Here is a 22,486-nt window from a genome sequence, read left to right as displayed (position 1 = left end):
GGTATGCAACTCTCACCACCTAGCATTGCAAAGATCTTCTACTCGTACCTTCCAGATGGCAGCACCAGTCCCGAAAACTTTGGATTCCACCTCGTAGTTATTCTTTCTGTTTATGGTTTATGAAGTGTAGCCATTTCAAATGAAGTCTTCCCATAGTTTAGAAAGTAGGGTGCATACATAAATAAAGTGCTTTTGGGGACTGTCAAATATCAGGTTGGATTCCATTAGAACTGTTGTGCTCTGTGACACTGATGTAATCCAAAACAGGAAGAAAGGCAACTGATTGACTTTTTTTCCTGTTTTGGATTGTCAAATATACCTTCATCATTTATATTAGACTCGGTTATGCAATGTTTTGGTCAGTTATAAGTGAACTGTATGTGTTATGGCAGTCTACTGAATAATTATTTTCAGTATAAGTATTGGCTTTAAAAAAAAAAAACTGCATATACGTAAAGTAGTGCTTCTCAGTACATAAGGTGTGTAATGCCTTTTGTGCATGTGTTTTTTGTTTTGTGATGTGTATTCAAACATTAATGCAGAAATGTTTACACTGTTGTTTTTGTGTTACAGAAAGGCACAAAAGCACCACAGGCTGCTGGAAAAATTCACACTGATTTCGAAAAGGGTTTCATTATGGCTGAAGTGATGAAATTTGATGATTTCAAGGAAGAAGGATCAGAAGCAGCTGTGAAGGTACAATACTGTTTGCATTTGCGTTTATACACTGCAAGTTATGATGATGATGTGGTATATATACTTATAACTGGACTAAAGTGAGGCAAATACTGAAGAAGTCTGAAATTTTTAAGATAGCATGTCAATGTGTCGAGAAATACATGATCATTTGTAACATAATGCATGCTGGACAAGATAGCTGATCACTCCTTTGCAAAATAAATGCTGCATTGGACATATGAACAAGTCGGAACTGTGTGCAACACCATTGTGTTACCTAGACACCTCTCTTTCATGGCCCCCCTGCGGGTCCGGGGATTAGAATAGGCCCGAGGTATTCCTGCCTGTCGTAAGAGGCGACTAAAAGGAGTCCCTCCCCCTCAAGGGGGTAGTTAGCGCCTGCGTCCGGAGACGGACGGTTCCACGACCTCTATTTGCGGTCATTTTGCTTTTTCACTTCTCGTTTCTTCCTTCCTTTGGTTGGTTCCTTTCTTTGCTCTTCTCCACCTCACTGTCTTCCTTACACTTTCCCCTGCAAAATCTCCTTGCCCTCTCATTGCCTTCTCCTTGCCTTCTCATTGCCTACTTCTCCTTGCCTTCTCTGGTCTCCGCCTCGGCGTTTGAGACAGTCTGTCCTCTCTCTCTCTCCCTCTCTCTCTCCTTTTTCCTCTTCTTCCTTCCTCCCTGTGCGCGCCTGAAGGCCGACCCACGCGTTCGCACGCGTAGCCGGTGACGGGGTAACGCGTAATTCCCCGCCCTGGGTAGACATGTAAGGCACGCGCGTACCCCGTGGTAAAGGCGAGGCCCGGGGAGGGGTGATTGCCTGAGCTGATACCTTCTGACCATGCCGATTGGTCCCTCCGTCTGTTTCTCGGGAGGTGTGACCTGAGGTGTAAACATTCACCTAAGGCGGGAGTGCCCTCTGAGAGGGTCCCCACAAGGAAGGAGCGCGCCATCGGAGACGCTGGCAATCATGGGGGATTCCTCCGCAATGGATTCCACTCCATCTCTCTCGACTTCTGCCCAAAAACGGAAACGTGACCAGCTACCAGTGACAAAAGTACTACCGCCTGCCCCACAGTTCCTCGTCGTTTCTCAATCTGAGGATGGAAAGGATTTTTTCTCTGTCAACCCTTTCGTTATCCAGAAGGGCGTAGATGCCATAGCCGGATCTGTTAAATCTTGTACCAGGTTGCGTAACGGTACCTTATTACTCGAAACTGAGAGCGCCTTTCAGGCACAAAAACTGCTTCGGGCCACACTCCTGTACACGTTCCCTGTCCGGGTGGAGGCTCACCGAACTTTGAATTTGTCTCGTGGTGTGGTCTATACTAGATCCCTCGACGGCTTGACTGACGAGGAGATTCAATCTTTCCTCGCTGAGCAGGGCGTGACGGCTGTCCATAGGGTCATGAAAAAGGTCAACAATGACCTTGTACCGACCCGGACACTTTTCTTGACCTTTGATAGTGTTAAGCTGCCCTCGCGCATCAAGGCGGGCTACGAGGTTATTTCTGTTCGCCCCTATGTCCCGACACCTACACGCTGCTACCAGTGTCAGCGTTTCAATCACACTCGACAGTCTTGTTCCAATGCGGCTAAATGTGTCACTTGTGGCAGGGATGCCCATGAGGGTGACTGTCCACCTCAGTCTCCTCGTTGTGTGAACTGTCAGGGTGACCATGCCGCATCCTCCCTCGACTGTCCTGTCTAGAAGGAAGAACGCTGTATCCAAGAAATTCGGGTCAAAGAGAAAGTGTCCACCTCGGCTGCTCGCAAGCTATTGGCTAGTAGGAAGCCCACGCTGCTCCCAGCGGGGAAATACAGTACTGTCCTCGCCTCTCCTCGGACTACCAGGGAGGTGGCAACCCAGACATGCGATCTGACCTTCAGCACCACGGTCGTCCGTTCGGCCAGTGCTAAGATCGCGCGGTCGACGTCTCCTCTTCCTCCCATCACCCCACAGGCACCAGCCCCTTCATCAGCTTCTGCTAAGACGAAGACCCAGAAGTCAGATGCATGGGCCTTCAAGAAGGAACCGTCCCGTGCAGACTTCCTACGTACCTCGACCTCCCAGCCTTCGACCGGTACTTCCACCAAACGACCTTCCAAGAAGGCAAATAGGAAGCACAGTTCTCCTTCTCCGCCACGGCGCATTACTTCTCCTGCGCCACCCAGCGGTTGCCGCCCCAGGCCGTCATCCGTTTCGCCTGGCCGCACCGCTGGTAGCCGAACATCTGGCCGTTCACCGGCGGAGGAAGCTCCCCCTCCCGGCCATCTTTCCAAGATGGCCGATGAACCTATAGACCCAATGGACGATGACTGTCCGCCTACTGATAGCGGCGGCAGTGCTCGCTCGAAGCCAGGCCCTCAGCGGCCTTCGAGGTGACCCCTTCTTTCATCTTCCTTTTTCTTTTCTTACGATGGCACTTATTCACTGGAATATTCGCAGCATTCGCTCCAACCGAGAGGACTTGAAGTTACTGCTCCGTTTGCAGCGTCCGCTCATCGTCGCACTCCAGGAAACGAAGCTGCGTCCTTGCGATCAAATTGCCTTGGCACACTACACCTCTGTGCGTTTTGACCTACCCCCTGTGGTAGGTATCCCAGCTCATGGAGGGGTTATGTTGCTGGTCCGGGATGATATTTACTACGATCCCATCACGTTGCACACCGGCCTGCAGGCAGTTGCCATCCGCATTACTCTCCCCACTTTTACATTTTCCATTTGTACCGTTTACACTCCATTGTCGTCTGCCGTTACCAGGGCAGACATGATGCAACTTATTGCTCAGCTACCTGCACCATTTTTGTTAACTGGAGACTTCAATGCCCACCATCCCCTTTGGGGCTCTCCAGCATCCTGCCCGAGGGGCGCCCTGTTAGCAGACCTTGTCAACCAGCTCAATCTTGTCTGCCTCAATACTGGCGCCCCTACTTTTTTTTCGGACACATCTCACACCTATTCCCATTTAGACCTCTCTATATGTACTCCCCAACTTGCACGCCGGTTCGAGTGGTATGCACTTTCTGATACATATTCGAGCGACCACTTCCCGTGTGTTATCCATCTCCTGCAGCATACCCCCTCTCCGTGCTCATCTAGTTGGACCATCTCCAAAGCAGACTGGGGGCTCTTCTCTTCCAGGGCGACCTTTCAGGATCAAACATTCACAAGCTGCGATAGTCAGGTCACACACCTCACGGAAGTCATTCTCACTGCTGCTGAATATTCCATCCCTCACCCTACTTCTTCTCCACGTCGCGTACCGGTCCCCTGGTGGACCGCGGCATGTAGAGACGCTTTACGTGCTCGTTGACGTGCTTTACGCACCTTTAAACGCCAGCCTACAGTGGCGAATTGTATCAATTATAAGCGATTACGTGCACAGTGTCGTCGTATTATTAAAGAAAGCAAGAAAGCCAGCTGGGCTGCTTTCACAAGCACCTTCAACAGTTTTACTCCTTCTTCTGTTGTCTGGGGTAGCCTGCGCCGGCTGTCTGGCACTAAGGTCCACTCACCAGTTTCTGGCTTGACGGTCGCGAATGACGTCCTTGTGGCCCCTGAGGCTGTCTCCAATGCCTTCGGCCGCTTTTTCGCAGAGGTTTCGAGCTCCGCTCATTACCACCCTGCCTTCCTCCCCCGCAAACAGGCAGAGGAGGCTAGGCCACCTAACTTCCGCTCCTCGAATCGTGAAAGTTATAATGCCCCATTCACCATGCGGGAACTCGAAAACGCACTTGGCCGATCACGGTCCTCCGCTCCAGGGCCTGATTCTATTCATATTCAGATGCTGAAGAACCTTTCTCCTGCGGGTAAAGATTTTCTTCTTCGTACTTACAATCGCATCTGGATTGAGGGACATGTTCCCGCATGCTGGCGTGAGTCTATTGTTGTCCCGATTCCTAAGCCGGGGAAGGACAAGCACTTGCCTTCCAGTTATCGACCCATCTCGCTTACCAGCTGTGTCTGTAAAGTGATGGAGCGAATGGTTAACTCTCGATTGGTTTGGCTGCTCGAGTCTCGACGCCTACTTACCAATGTACAATGTGGATTTCGTAGGCGCCGCTCTGCTGTTGACCATCTGGTTACCTTGTCGACCTTCATTATGAATAACTTCTTGCGGAAGCGCCCGACCGCGGCTGTGTTCTTTGATTTGGAGAAGGCGTACGACACCTGTTGGAGGGCGGGCATTCTCCGCACCATGCATACATGGGGCCTTCGCGGTCGCCTCCCTCTTTTTATTCGTTCCTTTTTAATGGATCGACAGTTCAGGGTACGTGTGGGTTCTGTCCTGTCAGACACCTTTCGCCAGGAGAATGGGGTGCCACAGGGCTCAGTTTTGAGCGTCGCTCTCTTCGCCATAGCGATCAATCCAATAATGGATTGCCTCCCAGCTGATGTATCAGGCTCCCTTTTCGTGGACGATTTTACCATCTATTGCAGCGCGCAGCATATGTGTCTCCTGGAGCACTGTCTTCAGCGTTCTCTTGACCGTCTTTACTCCTAGAGTGTCGCCAATGGCTTCCGTTTTTCTGCCGAGAAGACGGCCTGTATTAACTTCTGGCGCTACAAAGAGTTTCTCCCACCGTCCTTAAGACTCGGTCCCGTTGCTCTCCCATTCGTGGAGACAACAAAATTTTTAGGTCTTACATTTGACAGGAAACTTAGTTGGTCTCCACATGTGTCATATTTGGCTGCCCGTTGTACCTGTTCTCTAAATGTCCTCCGTGTTCTCAGTGGTATGTCGTGGGGAGCGGATCGAACCGTCCTACTTCGCCTATATCGGTCGATCGTCCGCTCCAAGCTGGATTATGGGAGCTTCGTATACTCCTCTGCACGGCCATCCATCTTACGCCGCCTCAACTCCATACAACATCGGGGTTTACGACTTGCGATCGGAGCGTTTTATACTAGTCCCGTCGAGAGTCTTCATGCTGACGCTGGTGAGTTGCCACTCACCTACCGGCGCGATATACTGCTTTGTTGGTATGCCTGTCGGCTACTGGCAATGCCCGACCACCCGTCTTATCGTTCCTTTTTTGATGACTCTCTCGACAGTCAATACGGGTTGTATGTCTCTGCCCTGCTACCCCCTGGAGTTCGCTTTCGTCGCCTCCTTCAACACCTTAATTTTTCACTCCCTGCAACCTTTCGAGTGGGCGAGAGCCACACGCCACCTTGGCTCCAGGCTCAGGTTCGCGTCCACCTTGACCTCTGCTCGCTCCCGAAGGAGGTTACCCCCAGTTCGGTCTACCACTCCCGTTTTGTCGAACATCGTTCGAAGTTCATTAATATGACCTTCATTTATACAGATGGCTCTAAGACCAATGACGGGGTCGGGTGTTCTCTCCATGGCCATTGTTCGGTCTTCACAGCTGAGCTCTTTGCCCTCTACCAGGCTGTTCTTTACATCTGCCGCCACCGACATTCTGGATATATCATCTGCTCCGATTCCCTTAGCGCTATCCAGAGCCTCAGTGATCCGTACCCGGTTCACCCTTTCGTGCACCGGATCCAACGCCCTCTTCAGCAGCTGGTGGACGTCGGTTCTCCGGTTAGCTTTATGTGGGTTCCTGGCCATGTCGGTATCCCCGGGAACGAAGCTGCAGATGCCGCGGCCAAGGCTGCGGTCCTCCAGCCTCGGACAGCTTCTTGTTGTGTCCCTTCCTCAGATTGTAGCAGGGTAATTTGTCGGCGCATTTTATCGTTGTGGCATGCCGATTGGGCTGCACTTACAGACAACAAGCTTCGGGCCTTAAAACCTCTTCCCGTGGCTTGGACGTCCTCCTCACGCCCTTCTCGGCGGGAGGAGGTAGTTTTGGCCCGGTTACGAATTGGACACTGCCGGTTCAGCCATCGCCATCTGCTGACGGCTGCGCCGGCGCCGTTCTGCCCATGTGGGCAATTGCTGACGGTCCGCCACATTTTAACGTCCTGTCCGGATTTTAACACCCTGCGTCTTGATCTTGGCCTGCCCTGTACTGTAGAAGCCATTTTAGCAGATGGCCCACGAGCAGCTGCTCGCGTTCTTCATTTTATCAATTTGACAACCCTCTCAAAGGACATTTGATTATGCTGTTTTCTTTTTTAATCCTATGCCTGTCAGTCTGACTTTTATCGTGTTTTCCGTTTCGTTGCTGTCTTAAACTTGTGACTCGCGGTGCATTCCTAACGTAGTCTGGGCGCTAATGACCGTTGAAGTTGTGCGCCCTAAAAAGTGAAATAAATCTTCAAATTAAATTGTGCCATTTACATCAAGGTTGCTATACCAGGGAACAGTGAAAGTGGCAGCTGGAGACGCAAATGTAGAAAGCACTCTCTCCATCTTTTGTGCATACTTCCCCCACTCATGTTCTCGCTGTACACCTCAGTCATCAAATGTCAGAAACCTTTGGCCTGTGTGACTGAACAAAAGCAGGAAAAGTGTGCCATCAGACAATGCCGTGTGGCACATGTATGCACACTGCATTACAAGACATTCTCTGGAAAGTGATATGATACTTGATATCAGCAGATAGCACATTGCAATAACAATTTTATAATTGGAAGTGGACAGTGGTCCAATTTGATCAATATATTATGTCTGCAAAACCCTACATCAAGAAAAGCACTTGTCCATGAAAGGCAAAGGTCCTATGTTTGAGTTGCAGTCTGGCACACAGTCTTAAACTGTCAGAAAATTTCAAATGATTGTACACACTGTTGCGGAGAGAGAATGACTCCAGCATATTTCAAGATTATGGTAAAAAAAAAAATATTCTAGTGAAACAGCAGCCTCTGTTTATTAATGCATTCTCGTATTCTCTGACCACAATTTATTGGTTATGACCTGTAGATTAAAACTGAAGAAACTGCAAAAAGGTGGGAATTTAAGGAGATGGGACCTGGATAAACTGAAAGAACCAGAGGTTGTACAGAGTTTCAGGGAGAGCATAAGGGAACAATTGACAGGAATGGGGGAAGGAAATACAGTAGAAGAGGAATGGGTAGCTTTGAGGGATGAAGTAGTGAAGGCAGCAGAGGATCAGATAGGTAAAAAGACGAGGGCTAGTAGAAATCCTTGGGTAACAGAAGAAATATTGAATTTAATTGATGAAAGGAGAAAATATAAAAATGCAGTAAATGAAGCAGGCAAAAAGGAATACAAACGTCTCAAAAATGAGATCGACAGTAAGTGCAAAATGGCTAAGCAGGGATGGCTAGAGGACAAATGTACGGATGTAGAGGCTTATCTCACTAGGGGTAAGATAGATACTGCCTACAGGAAAATTAAAGAGACCTTTGGAGATAAGAGAACCACTTGTATGAACATCAAGAGCTCAGATGGAAACCCAGTTCTAAGCAAAGAAGGGAAAGCAGAAAGGTGGAAGGAGTATATAGAGGGTCTATACAAGGGCGATGTACTTGAGGACAATATTATGGAAATGGAAGAGGATGTAGATGAAGATGAAATGGGAGATACGATACTGCGTGAAGAGTTTGACAGAGCACTGAAAGACCTGAGTCGAAACAAGGCCCCCGGAGTAGACAACATTCCATTGGAACTACTGACGGCCTTGGGAGAGCCAGTCCTGACAAAACTCTACCATCTGGTGAGCAAGATGTATGAAACAGGTGAAATACCCTCAGACTTCAAGAAGAATATAATAATTCCTATCCCAAAGAAAGCAGGTGTTGACAGATGTGAAAATTACCGGACAATCAGTTTAATAAGCCACAGCTGCAAAATACTAACATGAATTCTTTACAGACGAATGGAAAAACTAGTAGAAGCCGGCCTCGGGGAAGATCAGTTTGGATTCCGTAGAAATACTGGAACACGTGAGGCAATACTAACCTTACGACTTACCTTAGAAGAAAGATTAAGGAAAGGCAAACCTACGTTTCTAGCATTTGTAGACTTAGAGAAAGCTTTTGACAATGTTGACTGGAATACTCTCTTTCAAATTCTAAAGGTGGCAGGGGTAAAATACAGGGAGCGAAAGGCTATTTACAATTTGTACAGAAACCAGCTGGCAGTTATAAGAGTCGAGGGACATGAAAGGGAAGCAGCGGTTGGGCAGGGAGTAAGACAGGGTTGTAGCCTCTCCCCGATGTTATTCAATCTGTATATTGAGCAAGCAGTAAAGGAAACAAAAGAAAAATTCGGAGTAGGTATTAAAATCCATGGAGAAGAAATGAAAACTTTGAGGTTCGCCGATGACATTGTAATTCTGTCAGAGGCAGCTAAGGACTTGGAAGAGCAGTTGAACGGAATGGATGGTGTCTTGAACGGAGGATATAAGATGAACATCAACAAAAGCAAAACGAGGATAATGGAATGTAGTCGAATTAAGTCGAGTGATGTTGAGGGTATTAGATTAGGAAATGAGACACTTAAAGTAGTAAAGGAGTTTTTTCTATTTGGGGAGCAAAATAACCGATGATGGTTGAAGTAGAGAGGATATAAAATGTAGACTGGCAATGGCAAGGAAAGCGTTTCTGAAGAAGAGCAATTTGTTAACATCGAGTATAGATTTAAGTGTCAGGAAGTCATTTCTGAAAGTATTTGTATGGAGTGTAGCCATGTATGGAAGTGAAACATGGACGGTAAATAGTTTGGACAAGAAGAGAATAGAAGCTTTCGAAATGTGGTGCTACAGAAGAATGCTGAAGATTAGATGGGTAGATCACATAACTAATGAGGAGGTACTGAATAGGATTGGGGAGAAGAGGAGTTTGTGGCACAACTTGACCAGAAGAAGGGATCGGTTGGTAGGACATGTTCCGAGGCATCAAGGGATCACCAATTTAGTATTGGAGGGCATCGTGGAGGGTAAAAATCGTAGGGGGAGACCTAGAGATGAATACACTAAGCAGATTCAGAAGGATGTAGGTTGCAGTAGGTACTGGGAGATGAAGAAGCTTGCACAGGATAGAGTAGCATGGTGAGCTGCATCAAACCAGTCTCAGGACTGAAGACCACAACAACAACAACAACAACAACAACAACAACATGTTTTGAAAGGTAAATTCACAGTAAAACACCACTACACGCCTTTGCTTTTGCAGCCTCTAGGGCTTATAAGATTTCATCTGTTCTGTCATTGTCTCCAAGGTTGTGAAGAAATTCATATACTGTGAGTATGACTCCCTATATTTGGTTCTGCGTGTCTTGAAACTCACTCATCGTAACTCACGAGAACAAGTAGCAATACTACCTGATTAAAATCAGTGCAATCTTAGCAAAAATTATTCCATGCAGTGCACACATGAACGAATGCTGGGTAGTAGGTGACAACAAAGTTGCAAAGCTGTGCCAGTAGCAGCATGAATGAAATGTGGTATTGCCATATAAATCCGTTAATAATAGGTGTTCATTTGGTAGTTGCTGCTTCGTGTAATGGTACCTGTATGGCACAAATGATAGAAATTATACTGTGTTTGAATATAGATCTACAGACCAAGCCCGACTAGGGCAAAGACTTTTCATTGGTACTTAGAAGAGAAGGGAAGAGGAGGAGTGGGAGACCTGACTGCTACTTTCACTGCTCTCTAGTGTATTTTCGAAGTATCGTGGAAGAACTTCTGTGGGATTGAAAATGAAAATAGTACAAGTAAAGCCACCTCTGGCTACAAATTAATCCAGGAATTGTACTTGTATCAAACCTTCCTAAGCACACTGCTCACAAATGCTGGAGGTCCAGGTTTGCACATAATCGTAACGTGTTGTAAATAATATAATCACATATGACAAACTATAAACTAATTTTATTGTTTCTTTATGTTTTTATATTGTACTTTTATTTAGGCGAAGCAACAACTATTTGAAACGAAAGTGAAAAGTGGTACAAAGATATACTGACTGGTAAAAAGTTTCTCTGATTGACTTAATGAATACCTTTTGCACATCTGTGTGTAATATGTTACATTCATATTCGATCAGGGTCAGCTACGAGTCCCTCCACCAATCATCAATCCTCTGCAAGTTTCTTGCAACTTCACCACAGACAACAGCAAGGCCTGAAAACAGTATTATGAAGCTTCCAGTGTTATCCACTGGATCACTTATATACACTGCAAAAAGTAATAGCTTTCCCAGAGTTGCTATAAATTTCATCCCGTTAAGAATCAAGTGTTGAGTACTATCTGTTAGGAAGTTTGTGATCCAGTCTGTACTCAGCAAGATTATATTTTGTTCACTTAAAGACAGAATGGTAGCATGAGACTGTAAAAATGCCTCCTGAAAGTGAACACTGTATCGACGTGGGTGATTTTATGCATGGTGCCCTGGATAAAGTATCTATCCTCAATCTCATGCACACACTCAAAATATTTAAATAGCTTTCATAAATAAACTTCCTGTTACTGCCTCAGTATACAAATGTGGAGAAACAAAGACTTCGCTGTAATGAAACAGAAGTTAAAAATCTACTTAAAGTTTGTTGTGTTAGTTGAAATGAAATGTCGTGTGGCTAGGGCCTCCCGTCGGGTAGACCGTTCGCCTGGTGCAGGTCTTTCGATTTGACGCCACCTCGGCGACCTGCGCGTCGTTGGGGATGAAATGATGATAATTAGGACAACACAACACCCAGTCCCTGAGCGGAGAAAATCTCCGACCCAGCCGGGAATCGAACCCGGGACCTTAGGATTGACATTCTGTCACGCTGACCACTCAGCTACCAGGGCCGGACGTCGTGTTAGTTTACAGCAGTGAACGGGTTGAGCTTCAGCATGGTAATAGTAAACAACAAAACCTGTGAAGTCCAGGCACAACAGGCACTAATGAATTCAGTTCCCCAGACAGTATCTCAAAGGAGGACGAGGGTGTATAGTACATTTTTGTACAGGCAAGAGACTGATGGAGACAGAGAATATCAATCACAAATACAAACATTGATCTACTTCGAGCATTCCAAGCCTCTTTTGAGACTGGAGATAATGGCTCTCTTCAGTTCTCCCATTTTGTATTTATGATGATAGAGAGACCATTCTATTGATGTTTGTCATCATTTGAAGATAGAGTTCTTCGGGGGAATTAATTCTTGGAGCATTTTCTTGTGTGCTGGAGTATGTTTTGGCAGTTTCCAATCAGCTGTTTCTCAGTCACTTCTTCATGAGGGATGGAAAGTTCTAAATTTTTTTCCATTTTGGAAGGCGAAGGCAGGGGAGGGGGAGCGGGGCTTCGTAAGTCAGCTCTTCAACAGCCAGCTTTTGCTAATTTTTTTTTTCTACTGCCTCCGCCACCTTGTGCATTCAGCATAGCTGTGGCCACTAATCAAGGACTAGTAAAAAAAAACAAGTACTGGAAGTTAGACAGTCACATGCTTTCAGAACTGACAATTCATTTATTGGAAATGAGAAGTATTAAACATATGCTATTTGATCAAAAGTGTCGAGGCACCCCAGGAGACACTGACTTGCGAGTATAAAAGGATGTGGGTGGTATTTTGTTGTCAGTGGAGAAACAGTAACAGCAGAATGTCCACAAATTGGTGTCTGGATACTTTTGATCAGGTAATTTAGATGAAAAAAAAAAAACACCAATATTTTGAGCAGATCACTCAAAACAGCTATTCATATTACAGTGCGTCTCAGAAAGGAATTTGAGGTCAAGGCGAGTCATTGCCTCAAAATGTAACAAAAAAAAATTCTGGCATGAACTGTTCTGCTTCTACAAAGACAATGAATTACTTGTATTGATCGGAAGACTTGCATAGTTTTTGAAACTGTGCCAAAGAAGAATTATCTTTTGAACATAGATTTTCTGTATTGCACAGTTTCCAAAACACTAACTGCTTTTCATATTTTATTTTTATGTTCAGCATGAGAACAAGACCGAGAGAAGAAACCAAAATGTGTGTTGCAAAGTGACTAAATGACAGAATAGTAAACATTTCTTATAGTGTGATAAAATACTTGGATATGTAAGGACATAGATTTCGGGATTTTTAGTGCCTATATGAGAGGTATTCAGGATCACAGTATAAAAAACTTTAATTTTTTCATAGTATTAAGGGTATGAAAATAAATCAAATTTGTGCTGTAACAGTTTCATTTGTTTTTTACAACTTAGGTACTGTCCCCTTCACATTAGTCCCCACCTCCCGGTTACATAATATACCCAGCCATTCCTCAGTAATTGTTGTTGGAATACATAAAGTGAATTTTCTGTAATTTCAGCATTGTTTTGCTAACCTAATTTTTATGTGATTTTTTAATGTGAATAATTGGTATAATATCTGCTACCACCAAGTATGTAGAAAAAGGTGTATGTGAGGTGAAACAGCTGTTTAACATTTTATCAGGTAGTTGTATGTCACAAATTATGTGCAATTCAGTGCGTTGCCATTTCACAGCTTCTCACTAATGTGTTAAAACCTGTTGATGCAGTTCTTCATTTTCCAGATTGCCAAGGGGTGCAAACTAGTGATGTGAATGTTGTCTTTCTAGTGAAAGAAGTAGTTGTTACCACACTGTCATTGAACAGACATGTGTATGCCTTATTAATTGATCATTTTTTATCCAACTGTGTCTGTGTTATAACCACAGAACCATATCTCATCTCTTGCCATGACTTTTTTTGGGAAGTTTTCATCACTACCCTCCCATTTTCAAGCACATTCCAACACATGCATACGTGGATCTCTTTTTCTTCGCCTTTCAATAACAGCGGCATGAATTTTGCTGCCTGATGATTGATTTGAATTTGTTAGTTACACTTGTGCAGTAGGTTTCCACATTGAAGCCTCCAACTTTTTCAGACTGTTCAACAACTATATTTGTGTATTACTGGTCAGCACTTCACACTTGTGATATCGGCTTACGTGATGTGGAAGGTTGTGGTTAAATCACTGATTGGACTGCATGCAACATTTAAAGCCTGCCTCTATAATTTGGCCAAGCAGTTCAAATGTATTTTCCTTAAACTCCCTTCCCAGTCTTGCAACAGACTTCCATACCTGTTCCTTCATTATAAAATTAGTTGAACACTTTGTGTCTAAGCTCACTTGAATGGTTACATCTCAGAAATGAGTTATGCAAAGGAATGTTGTAGACAACAATGTCTTGCTAAAAGTTCCTGTAGCAATACTTGACATCAGGGCTACAGCACTATGTCCACTATTTTCAAAGTTCACCTTTTTCAACATGCCATGTACGTAAGTCACTAATTAGTTAATGCATTGCTCTTCTTGAGTACTAGACAATTTGTGAAACCTCATTTGAAAATGTTGTTGTATATCTGCCTCCATGAATCAGTTGGATTTCCAAATTTATTTTCCATCATACAATAGTTCAAGGAAGGTACACAGAAGCAGTATTTATTAGCGGAATACATAAAAAAGAAAGGTAAAAGGAGCTAACAATGAAAAGTAATGAGTGCAAGTTACATTATTTGCAGCACGTAAGGATCCACGGGGCCATTAATGTTGCCATAACATGTTTGAATTATTCAGTCGTGTTAATCTCCCTGCATATGCAGATTTGGAAAAAGTTCTTACAGTAGACCTGAGGTTACCTGAAGTATCAGAATCAGTGATAGTGGAGTGAGTGGCCCAATATGTGTAAAACATGACAGGAGGCAGATCCCTAATATTGAAGTTGACAGCCAGTACACTTGTAGGGTTTAGATCAGAAGGAATGAGGCAAGATTGGGTGTGAGGAGGAGGGGGAGTAAAGTTGGAAATTAGCATTCTGAGGTGTCACAGTTGATAGAGACTGATACTCAGTTGGACATACGAGAGAAAAGATAACACATATCACATTGCTGAAAAGGACCATGCTGATGTTGGCATTTCCATAAAGTAAAACACTACCGAACATAACTGGCCCGACAAGGATTTGATCACTACTGCATAATGTTATATTTGTTATAAGACAGTCTTAATAACAGCACTCACTTCTCAAATTTTTAAATTTTCTACATACTGTTAGTTTTAAATTATACAGCATTATTGATTCTGGCTGGATTATTGCACATAATAAAAGCTATGTTTTTGTTGGTTTCATTGGCAGTACAAAATTTAGATTTTGCCCCATTGGACCGGTGAACATTATTTTATTTCATTAATTAGTATGCCACAATCACATCACAAGATGGATGTTCCACCTCTATATTGTTTTCTAGTGATTACAAGTTGCTACAAAATCAACTGATGTAATTCATTTTGTAAATATCAGTAGTAGTAGTTGTTGTTGTTATCTCCAGTCCAGAGACTGGTTTGATGCAGGTCTACATGCTATTCTATCCTCTGCAAGCTTCTTCATCTCCAAGTAACTTATGCACACTACATCCTTCTGAATCTGCTTAGTGTATTCATCTCTTGGTCTCCCTCTAGAATTTTTACCCTCCAAGCTGCACTCCAATACTAAATTGGTGATCCCTTGATGCTTCAGAATATGTCCTACCAACTGATCCCTTCCTCTAGTCAAGTTGTGCCACAAATTCCTCTTCTCCCCAATGCTATTCAGTATCTACCCATCTAATCTTCAGCATTCTTTTGTAGCACCACATTTTGAAAGCTTATATTGTCTTCTTGTCTAAACTATTTATGTCCATGTTTCACATCCATACATGGCTACACTCCATACAAATCCTTTTAGAAAAGGCTTCCTGACACCTCAGTCTATACTGAGTGTTAACAAATTTCTTTTCTTCAGAAACTCTTTTCTTCCATTGCCAGTCTACATTTTATATCCTCTCTACTTCGACCATCATTAGTTAATTTGCTCCCCAGATAGCAAAACTCATCTACTGCTTTAAGTGTCTCATTTCCTAGTCTAATTCCCTCAGCATCACCTGATTTAATAAGACTACATTCCATTATCCTTGTTTTGCTTTTGGTGACATCCATCTTATCTTCTCCTTTCAAGACACTGTCCATTCCATTTAACTGCTTTTCCAGGTCCTTTGCTGTCTCTGACAGAATTACAATGTTATTGGCAAACCTCTAAGTTTTTATTTCTTCTCTATGTATTTTAATTGCTACTCCAAATAGATTGAATAACATCAGGGATGGGCTACAACCCTGTCTCACTCCCTTCCCAACCACTGCTTCCCTTCATGCCCCTTGACTCCTACATAACAGCCATCTGGTTTCTGTGCAAATTGTAAATAGCCTTTCGCTCCCTGTATTTGACCCCAGCCACCATCAGAATTTGAAAGAGCTTTCTCTCAGTCTACAAAGACTAGAAACATAGGTTTCCCTTTCCTTAATCAATTTTCTAACATAAGTTGTAGGGTCAGTATTGCCTTGTGTGTTCAAACATTTCTATGGAAATGAACTGATCTTCCCCAGGGTCAGCTTCTTCCAGTTCTTCCATTCATATGTAAAGAATTCATGTCAATATTTTGCAGCCGTGACTTGTTAAGCTGATAGTTCAGTAATTTTCACACATATTAACACCTGCTTTCTATGGGATTGGAATTACTATATTCTTCTTGAAATTTGAGGGCATTTCGCCTGTCTCATACATCTTACTCACCAGATGGTAGAGTTTCATCAGGGCTGTCTCTCCCGAGGCTTTCAGTAGTTCTAATGGAATGTCGTCTACTCCCAGGGCCTTGTTTCCGTAAGGTGTTTCAGTGCTCTTTCAAAATTCTTCACGCAGTGTCATATCTCCCATTTCATCTTCACCTAAATCCTCTTCCACTTCCAAAATATTGCCCTCAAGTATGTCGCCCTTTTATAGACCCTCTATATACTCCTTCCACCTTTCCGCTTTCCCTTCTTTGCTTAGAACTGGTTTTCCATCTGAGCTCTTGATGTTCATACAAGTGGTTCTCTTCTCTCCAAACGTCTCTTTAGTTTTACTGTAGGCAGTATCTATTTTACCCCTAGTGTTATGTGCCTCTACATCTGCTTCATTTACTACATTTTTATATTTTCTCCTTTCATCTATTAAATTCAATATCTCTTCTGTTACCCAAGGATTTCTACTAGCCCTTGTCTTTTTACCTACTTGATCCTCTGCTGCCTTCACTATTTCATCTCTCAAAGCTACCAATTCTTCTTCTGCTGTATTTCTTTCCCCTGTCCCTGTCCACCATTCCCTAATGCTCTCTATGAAACTCTCTGCAACCTCTGGTTCTTTCAGCTTATCCAGGTCCCATCTCCTTAAATTCCCACTTTTTTGCTGTTATTTTAGTTCTAATCTACAGTTCATAACCAATAGATTGTAGTCAGTCTACATCTTCCCCTGGAAATGTCTTAAAATTTAAAACCTGGTCCCTAAATCTCTGTCTTACCATTATATAATCTATCTGAAACCTTTCTGTGTCTCCAGGCCTCTTCCACATATACAACATTCTTTCATGATTCTTAAACCAAGGGTTAGCTATGACTAAGTCACGCTCTGTGCAAAATTCTACCAGGTGGCTTCCTCTATCATTCCTTACCCCCAAAACATATTCACCTACCACATTTTCCTTCTCTTCCTTTTCCTACTATCGAATTCCAGTCCCCCACGACTATTAAATTTTTTTCTCCCTTCACTATCTGAGTAATTTCTTTTATCTCATCATACATTTCATCAATATCTTTGTCATCTGCAGAACTAGGTGGCATATAAACTTGTACTACTGTGGTAGGCATGGGCTTAGTGTCTAACTTGGCTACAATACTGCATTCACTATACTGTTCGTAGTAGCTGACCCACACTTCTGTCTTTTTATTCATTATTAAACCTACTCCTGCATTACCCCCATTTCATTTATAACCCTGCGTTTACTTGACCAGAAGTCTTGTTCTTCCTGCCACCAAACTTCACTAATTCCCACTATATCTAACTTTAACTTATCCATTTCCCTTTTTAGGTTTTGTAACCTACCTGCCCGATTAAGGGATCTGACATTCCATGCTCCGATCCATAGAACGCCAGTTTTGTTTCTCCTGATAATGACGTCGTCCTGAGTAGTTCCTGTCCAGAAATCCGAATGGGGGACTGTTTTATCTCCAGAATATTTTACCCAAGAGGAAGCCATCGTCATTCAACCATACAGTAAAGCTGCATGCTCTCGGGGAAAGATTATGGCTGTAGTTTCCCCTCGCTTTCAGGCATTCGCAGTACCAGCACAGCAAGGCTGTTTTGCTTAACGTTACAAAGCCATATCGGTCAATCATCCAGACTGTTGCTTCTGCAACTACTGAAAAGGCTGCTCCCCTCTTCAGAAACCACATGTTTGTCTAGCCTCTCAACATATACCCCTCCGTTGTGGTTGCACCTATGGCACAGCTGTCTGTATCGCTGAGGCATGCAAGCCTCACCACCAACGCCGAGGTTCATCGTTCATGGGGGGAAATATCAGTTACATTTTGTATAACAGAAAGAGATTACCTTGAAGTTAAAGTCCTGTGCTCTGTTTTCCATAAACTAAAATATTATTTATTGTTTCAGGGAGCTGGCAAATACAGACAACAGGGAAGGAATTATGTCGTGGAAGACGGTGACATCATATTTTTCAAATTCAATGCAGGAGCAGGCCTGAAGGATGCGAAGAAAAAGTGACCTCATAGGATCCACAATCCTGATATTTGTTGCTGCAATTCCTTACCCGTATTGGAAGCCTGTGGCAGACTGACATACAGAAAAACTGTTGTTTTTAGCTGTTTCTTTTGTGCTACAGTTCACAAGAAAGCCACACATTTGATGATGTTTGGCTCCTTATTTATTATATAGTTGATAATAGACAAGAGTTTCCAGTGTTTTACTTTTCTGTATCTGATGTTGCAGAAGACACATGCATTTATTAATTATGATTTTTTAAAACACACTTATGCCACAGGCTTCTTTGATTGAGATGACTTTTGTAATATATTACAAAGTCTACAAATACATCATTTGCACAGAAATTGAGTTGTCATTTCATTTTATTCCCATTTTGTAGAAATTGGATGAGCTGTATGCATATTTTATTTAAGAGGCAGTTGCATTATGAAGAAATTTCTATTGTATATGTATTATTTAATGTGGACTTCATAAAGTGTATAACAAATATTACTGTGTTAATTGTATTCCTGTCTGGATTTTTAAAATATGTTATGTCGATTGATATTTCTGAAGCATCTGTATCATCATTGCTATTTTTCCTAAATACAGTGAAAATTATAATCAAAGATCTTGAGATGTTTGAAGAGCAGTACTTGTAGGCCCAGGTTTGCTTTAAAAAAATAAATCATTTTGAGTTATCACAGGGAGCAAAAGAAACTTGTAGTTGTTGTTGCTGTTGTTGTATTAAGGAACTGAGAGACGTTTTGGCACTGCTGTAGATAATTTTAGTAGTTGGTTCCACATCTGGTTGTATATACATGTCTGTCTGTCAGCTGAGATAGGCATGCTGTCTTATAGTCATCTACAGCTAGGAATGCTTTTATCATTGTTCATCTAGATTTGTATTACAATTTGTCAGATTGCTGCTTTTTTCAGCTGCTGCAACAGGGCACTTGTATATGTTGCTTTTTGTATGACCACCATGTAGCCATGACATACAACAACAAAACGAAAACTCGTACAGCAGATTTTTGGTTATGGAAATTTAAACACAAACCCTGAAGAAGTATTAGCCTTTCTTTCATATTTCCTTTTGGTAATCATTCATGACTTGAGATATCCCTCTTCTTTTTGTATTTTGTCCTTGTCTAAGAATTAATACTTATTTTAGTTGTTTATTCAAGCTAAGCCATGGAAGTTATAACAGAACTTGAAAGCTCACAGTGGATGATTTTTTGTCATAGTCTGAGTCCACAAATGTAATTATTATACTAAAGGAAAGTGTACAGCCTTTAGTCATTAGATACTGATTACAATGTGTTCCAAAGACATTGCTGTGTGTTTATGTTGTCACTGTAAATCAAGCAGTTGAGAGAAAAAGGATAGTTATGGTTTGAAAGACAAACCACTAAATATCTTAACACAGAATATTTAATGTACTGTGGAGATATGCCAAAAAGTAGTTGAGGGAGTGCTGTCATCTGTAAAAGGGAAAAGAATGTAGGCAGGTGACAGCAGTTGCCCTCCTCTCACCAGGAAATACAAAGTATATCAGCCATTTGCCATTGTCCTTTGCCACAGCCACTGTCACTGTTCTCTTTGCAACTGAAAATGTCATATGGCTTTGAATTCCAAAATGTGTGTGTGTGTGTGTGTGTGTGTGTGTGTGTGTGTGCGTGTGTGCGTGTTTCAAGTTGTAAAAAAGTGAAACCACGTTCCTAGCTGTGTGTCTTGTAAACAAGTACCTTCTACCAACTCCCTGCACTAACCATGCCTAAAGCATTAAAGTTATCTCCTACTGCAGACATGATTCAACCTTATCTTCACAATTACAGTGGAGCAAATCAAGGGTGATGAGAGATGAATGAAAGAAGGGGGTAACACAACATTAATTAAATAAGAGTTTACTACAGACTGCATTAAATAAGTGTATTTTGATAAAAACTACACAAATTTTTTAATCATTAAGCTTACATATTCGAATAAGATAAAATCACACTGAAACATGTGGCAAAAGTGCTTGGACATGAAGTAGCTGTACTTTGAGACAGTGCTCAGTCAATCAAGAGAAACCAGTCATATGTAATTAAGGGATGTGTTTAGAATGATGAATTAAAACATGTATATGAGAGTGAATGAGAGAAATATTGAAACTTCCCGACAGGTTAAAACTGTGTGTTGCACCGAGACTCGAACGCGGGACTGTTGCCTTTCGCGCGCAAGTGCTACCCAAGCATGACTCATGACCCATCCTCTCAGCTTCACTTCTGCCAGTACCTCATCTCCTACCTTCCAAACTTCACAGAAGCTCTTCCGTGAAAAGCAAAGGTCCCGAGTTCGATTCTTGGTCCGGCACACAGTTTTAATCTTCCGGGAAGTTTCATATCAGCGCACACTCCACTGCAGAATGAAAATCTCATTCTGAGAGAAATATTGTCTAATAGTAGCACATGGCTGTAGAATGTGACAGATTACCTTAACAGAGGCATAGAGCTATATGTAGTCTGGACCTGATCATACTTACGAGTTGCCATTGTAATTCTAGATGATCTGATCGTTGCAACTAGTGAACAATCAGCTCACTGTTTCTCCAACTAATTGGAAATTTTCTCTTGGCCTACTGGTGCTTGTAGCAATCATTTAAACTGTTGTGCCTAAATGGTAGAACCATGTTGTTTGGAGATTGGCTGTACAAGGCCCTGAAGAACCATTTCTTTATTGCAGAACAACTTCTGGTCACAGTAAGGCAGAATGCATCCTTTGAGACTTATCTGAAACTTGAAGTTTCGAATGAAACAAGTGACTGCTCTGAGGGATATGTTTTTTATATCCAGCCTAACTGTGCTTGTTTGCACAGTTCTTGGCAGACTGTTTAGTTATAATGGGTTGCCAGAACTGACTTCTTCCAACAGCCAGAACTGCTTCTCCAGTGTATCCACACGTAGAAAGACCATTCTAACTTAACATAAAAGATTCTCTTACAATGGAAAATGTCGTCTTGGCAAAAACTACTAACTTCTGAATTAATAGCAACTACGACTGGAAAAAATTGTATACATCATCTTTATACCGAGGCATCATTATTGACTCTTTGGTATATCTCATCCACACATATAATACGTAAAAAAATTACAAAGCAAATTATAGTAAAATTAATTCATACTGTGATATCATTGCCAGCCGCAGTAGCCGATTAGATTAGATTAGATTAGATTAATACTAGTTCCATGGATCATGAATACGATATTTCGTAATGATGTGGAACGAGTCAAATTTTCCAATACATGACATAATTAAGTTAATTTAACAACACACTCAAGTTAATGTAACAACTTTTTTATTTTTTGTGTTTTTTAATTTTTTATATTTTTTATTTTTTTAATATTCTTTCTTTTTTTTCTTTTTTTCTTAATTTATATCTAGAAATTCCTCTATGGAGTAGAAGGAGTTGTCATTCAAAAATTCTTTTAATTTCTTCTTAAATACTTGTTGGTTATCTGTCAGACTTTTGATACTATTTGGTAAGTGACCAAAGACTTTAGTGCCAGTATAATTCACCCCTTTCTGTGCCAAAGTTAGATTTAATCTTGAATAGTGAAGATCATCCTTTCTCCTAGTATTGTAGCTATGCACACTGCTATTACTTTTGAATTGGGTTTGGTTGTTAATAACAAATTTCATAAGAGAGTATATATACTGAGAAGCTACTGTGAATATTCCTAGATCCTTAAATAAATGTCTGCAGGATGATCTTGGGTGGACTCCAGCTATTATTCTGATTACACGCTTTTGTGCAATAAATACTTTATTCCTCAGTGATGAATTACCCCAAAATATGATGCCATATGAAAGCAATGAGTGAAAATAGGTGTAGTAAGCTAATTTACTAAGATGTTTATCACCAAAATTTGCAATGACCCTTATTGCATAAGTAGCTGAACTCAAATGTTTCAGCAGGTCATCAATGTGTTTCTTCCAATTTAATCTCTCATCAATGGACACACCTAAAAATTTGGAATATTCTACCTTAGCTATATGCTTCTGATTAAGGTCTATATTTATGAATGGTGTCATACCATTCACTGTACGGAACTGTATGTACTGTCTCTTATCGAAATTCAGTGAGAGTCCATGTACAAGGAACCACTTAGTAATTTTCTGAAAGACAGTATTGACAATTCCATCAGTTAATTCTTGTTTGTCAGGTGTGATTACTATACTTGTATCATCAGCAAAGAGAACTAACTTTGCCTCTTCATGAATATAGAATGGCAAGTCATTAATATATATTAAGAACAACAAAGGACCCAAGACTGACCCTTGTGGAACCCCATT

The 22,486-nt window shown here is 42.2% G+C and overlaps 1 protein-coding gene across 3 annotated transcripts in view; it reads left to right on the top strand.

Moving 5' to 3' along the window:
• Nucleotides 1-18,513, top strand: part of LOC126262572 (obg-like ATPase 1) — a 307,783-nt gene extending 289,270 nt beyond the window's left edge. For all 3 annotated transcript variants that reach the window (XM_049959310.1, XM_049959288.1, XM_049959300.1), the window contains 2 exons: nucleotides 574-696; nucleotides 18,059-18,513. In XM_049959310.1, coding sequence (XP_049815267.1) covers nucleotides 574-696; nucleotides 18,059-18,169 — 234 coding nt within the window. In that variant the 3' untranslated portion in view covers nucleotides 18,170-18,513. The remainder of the gene's footprint in view (nucleotides 1-573; nucleotides 697-18,058) is intronic.
• Nucleotides 18,514-22,486: the final 3,973 nt, after the last annotated feature.

The sequence above is a fragment of the Schistocerca nitens genome, chromosome 1 (genome assembly GCF_023898315.1).
Source record: "Schistocerca nitens isolate TAMUIC-IGC-003100 chromosome 1, iqSchNite1.1, whole genome shotgun sequence".
In the NCBI taxonomy this organism is placed as follows: Eukaryota; Metazoa; Arthropoda; class Insecta; order Orthoptera; family Acrididae; genus Schistocerca; species Schistocerca nitens.
Note: the sequence above shows the minus strand (reverse complement) of the source record. Positions and strands in the feature narration are given on the sequence as shown.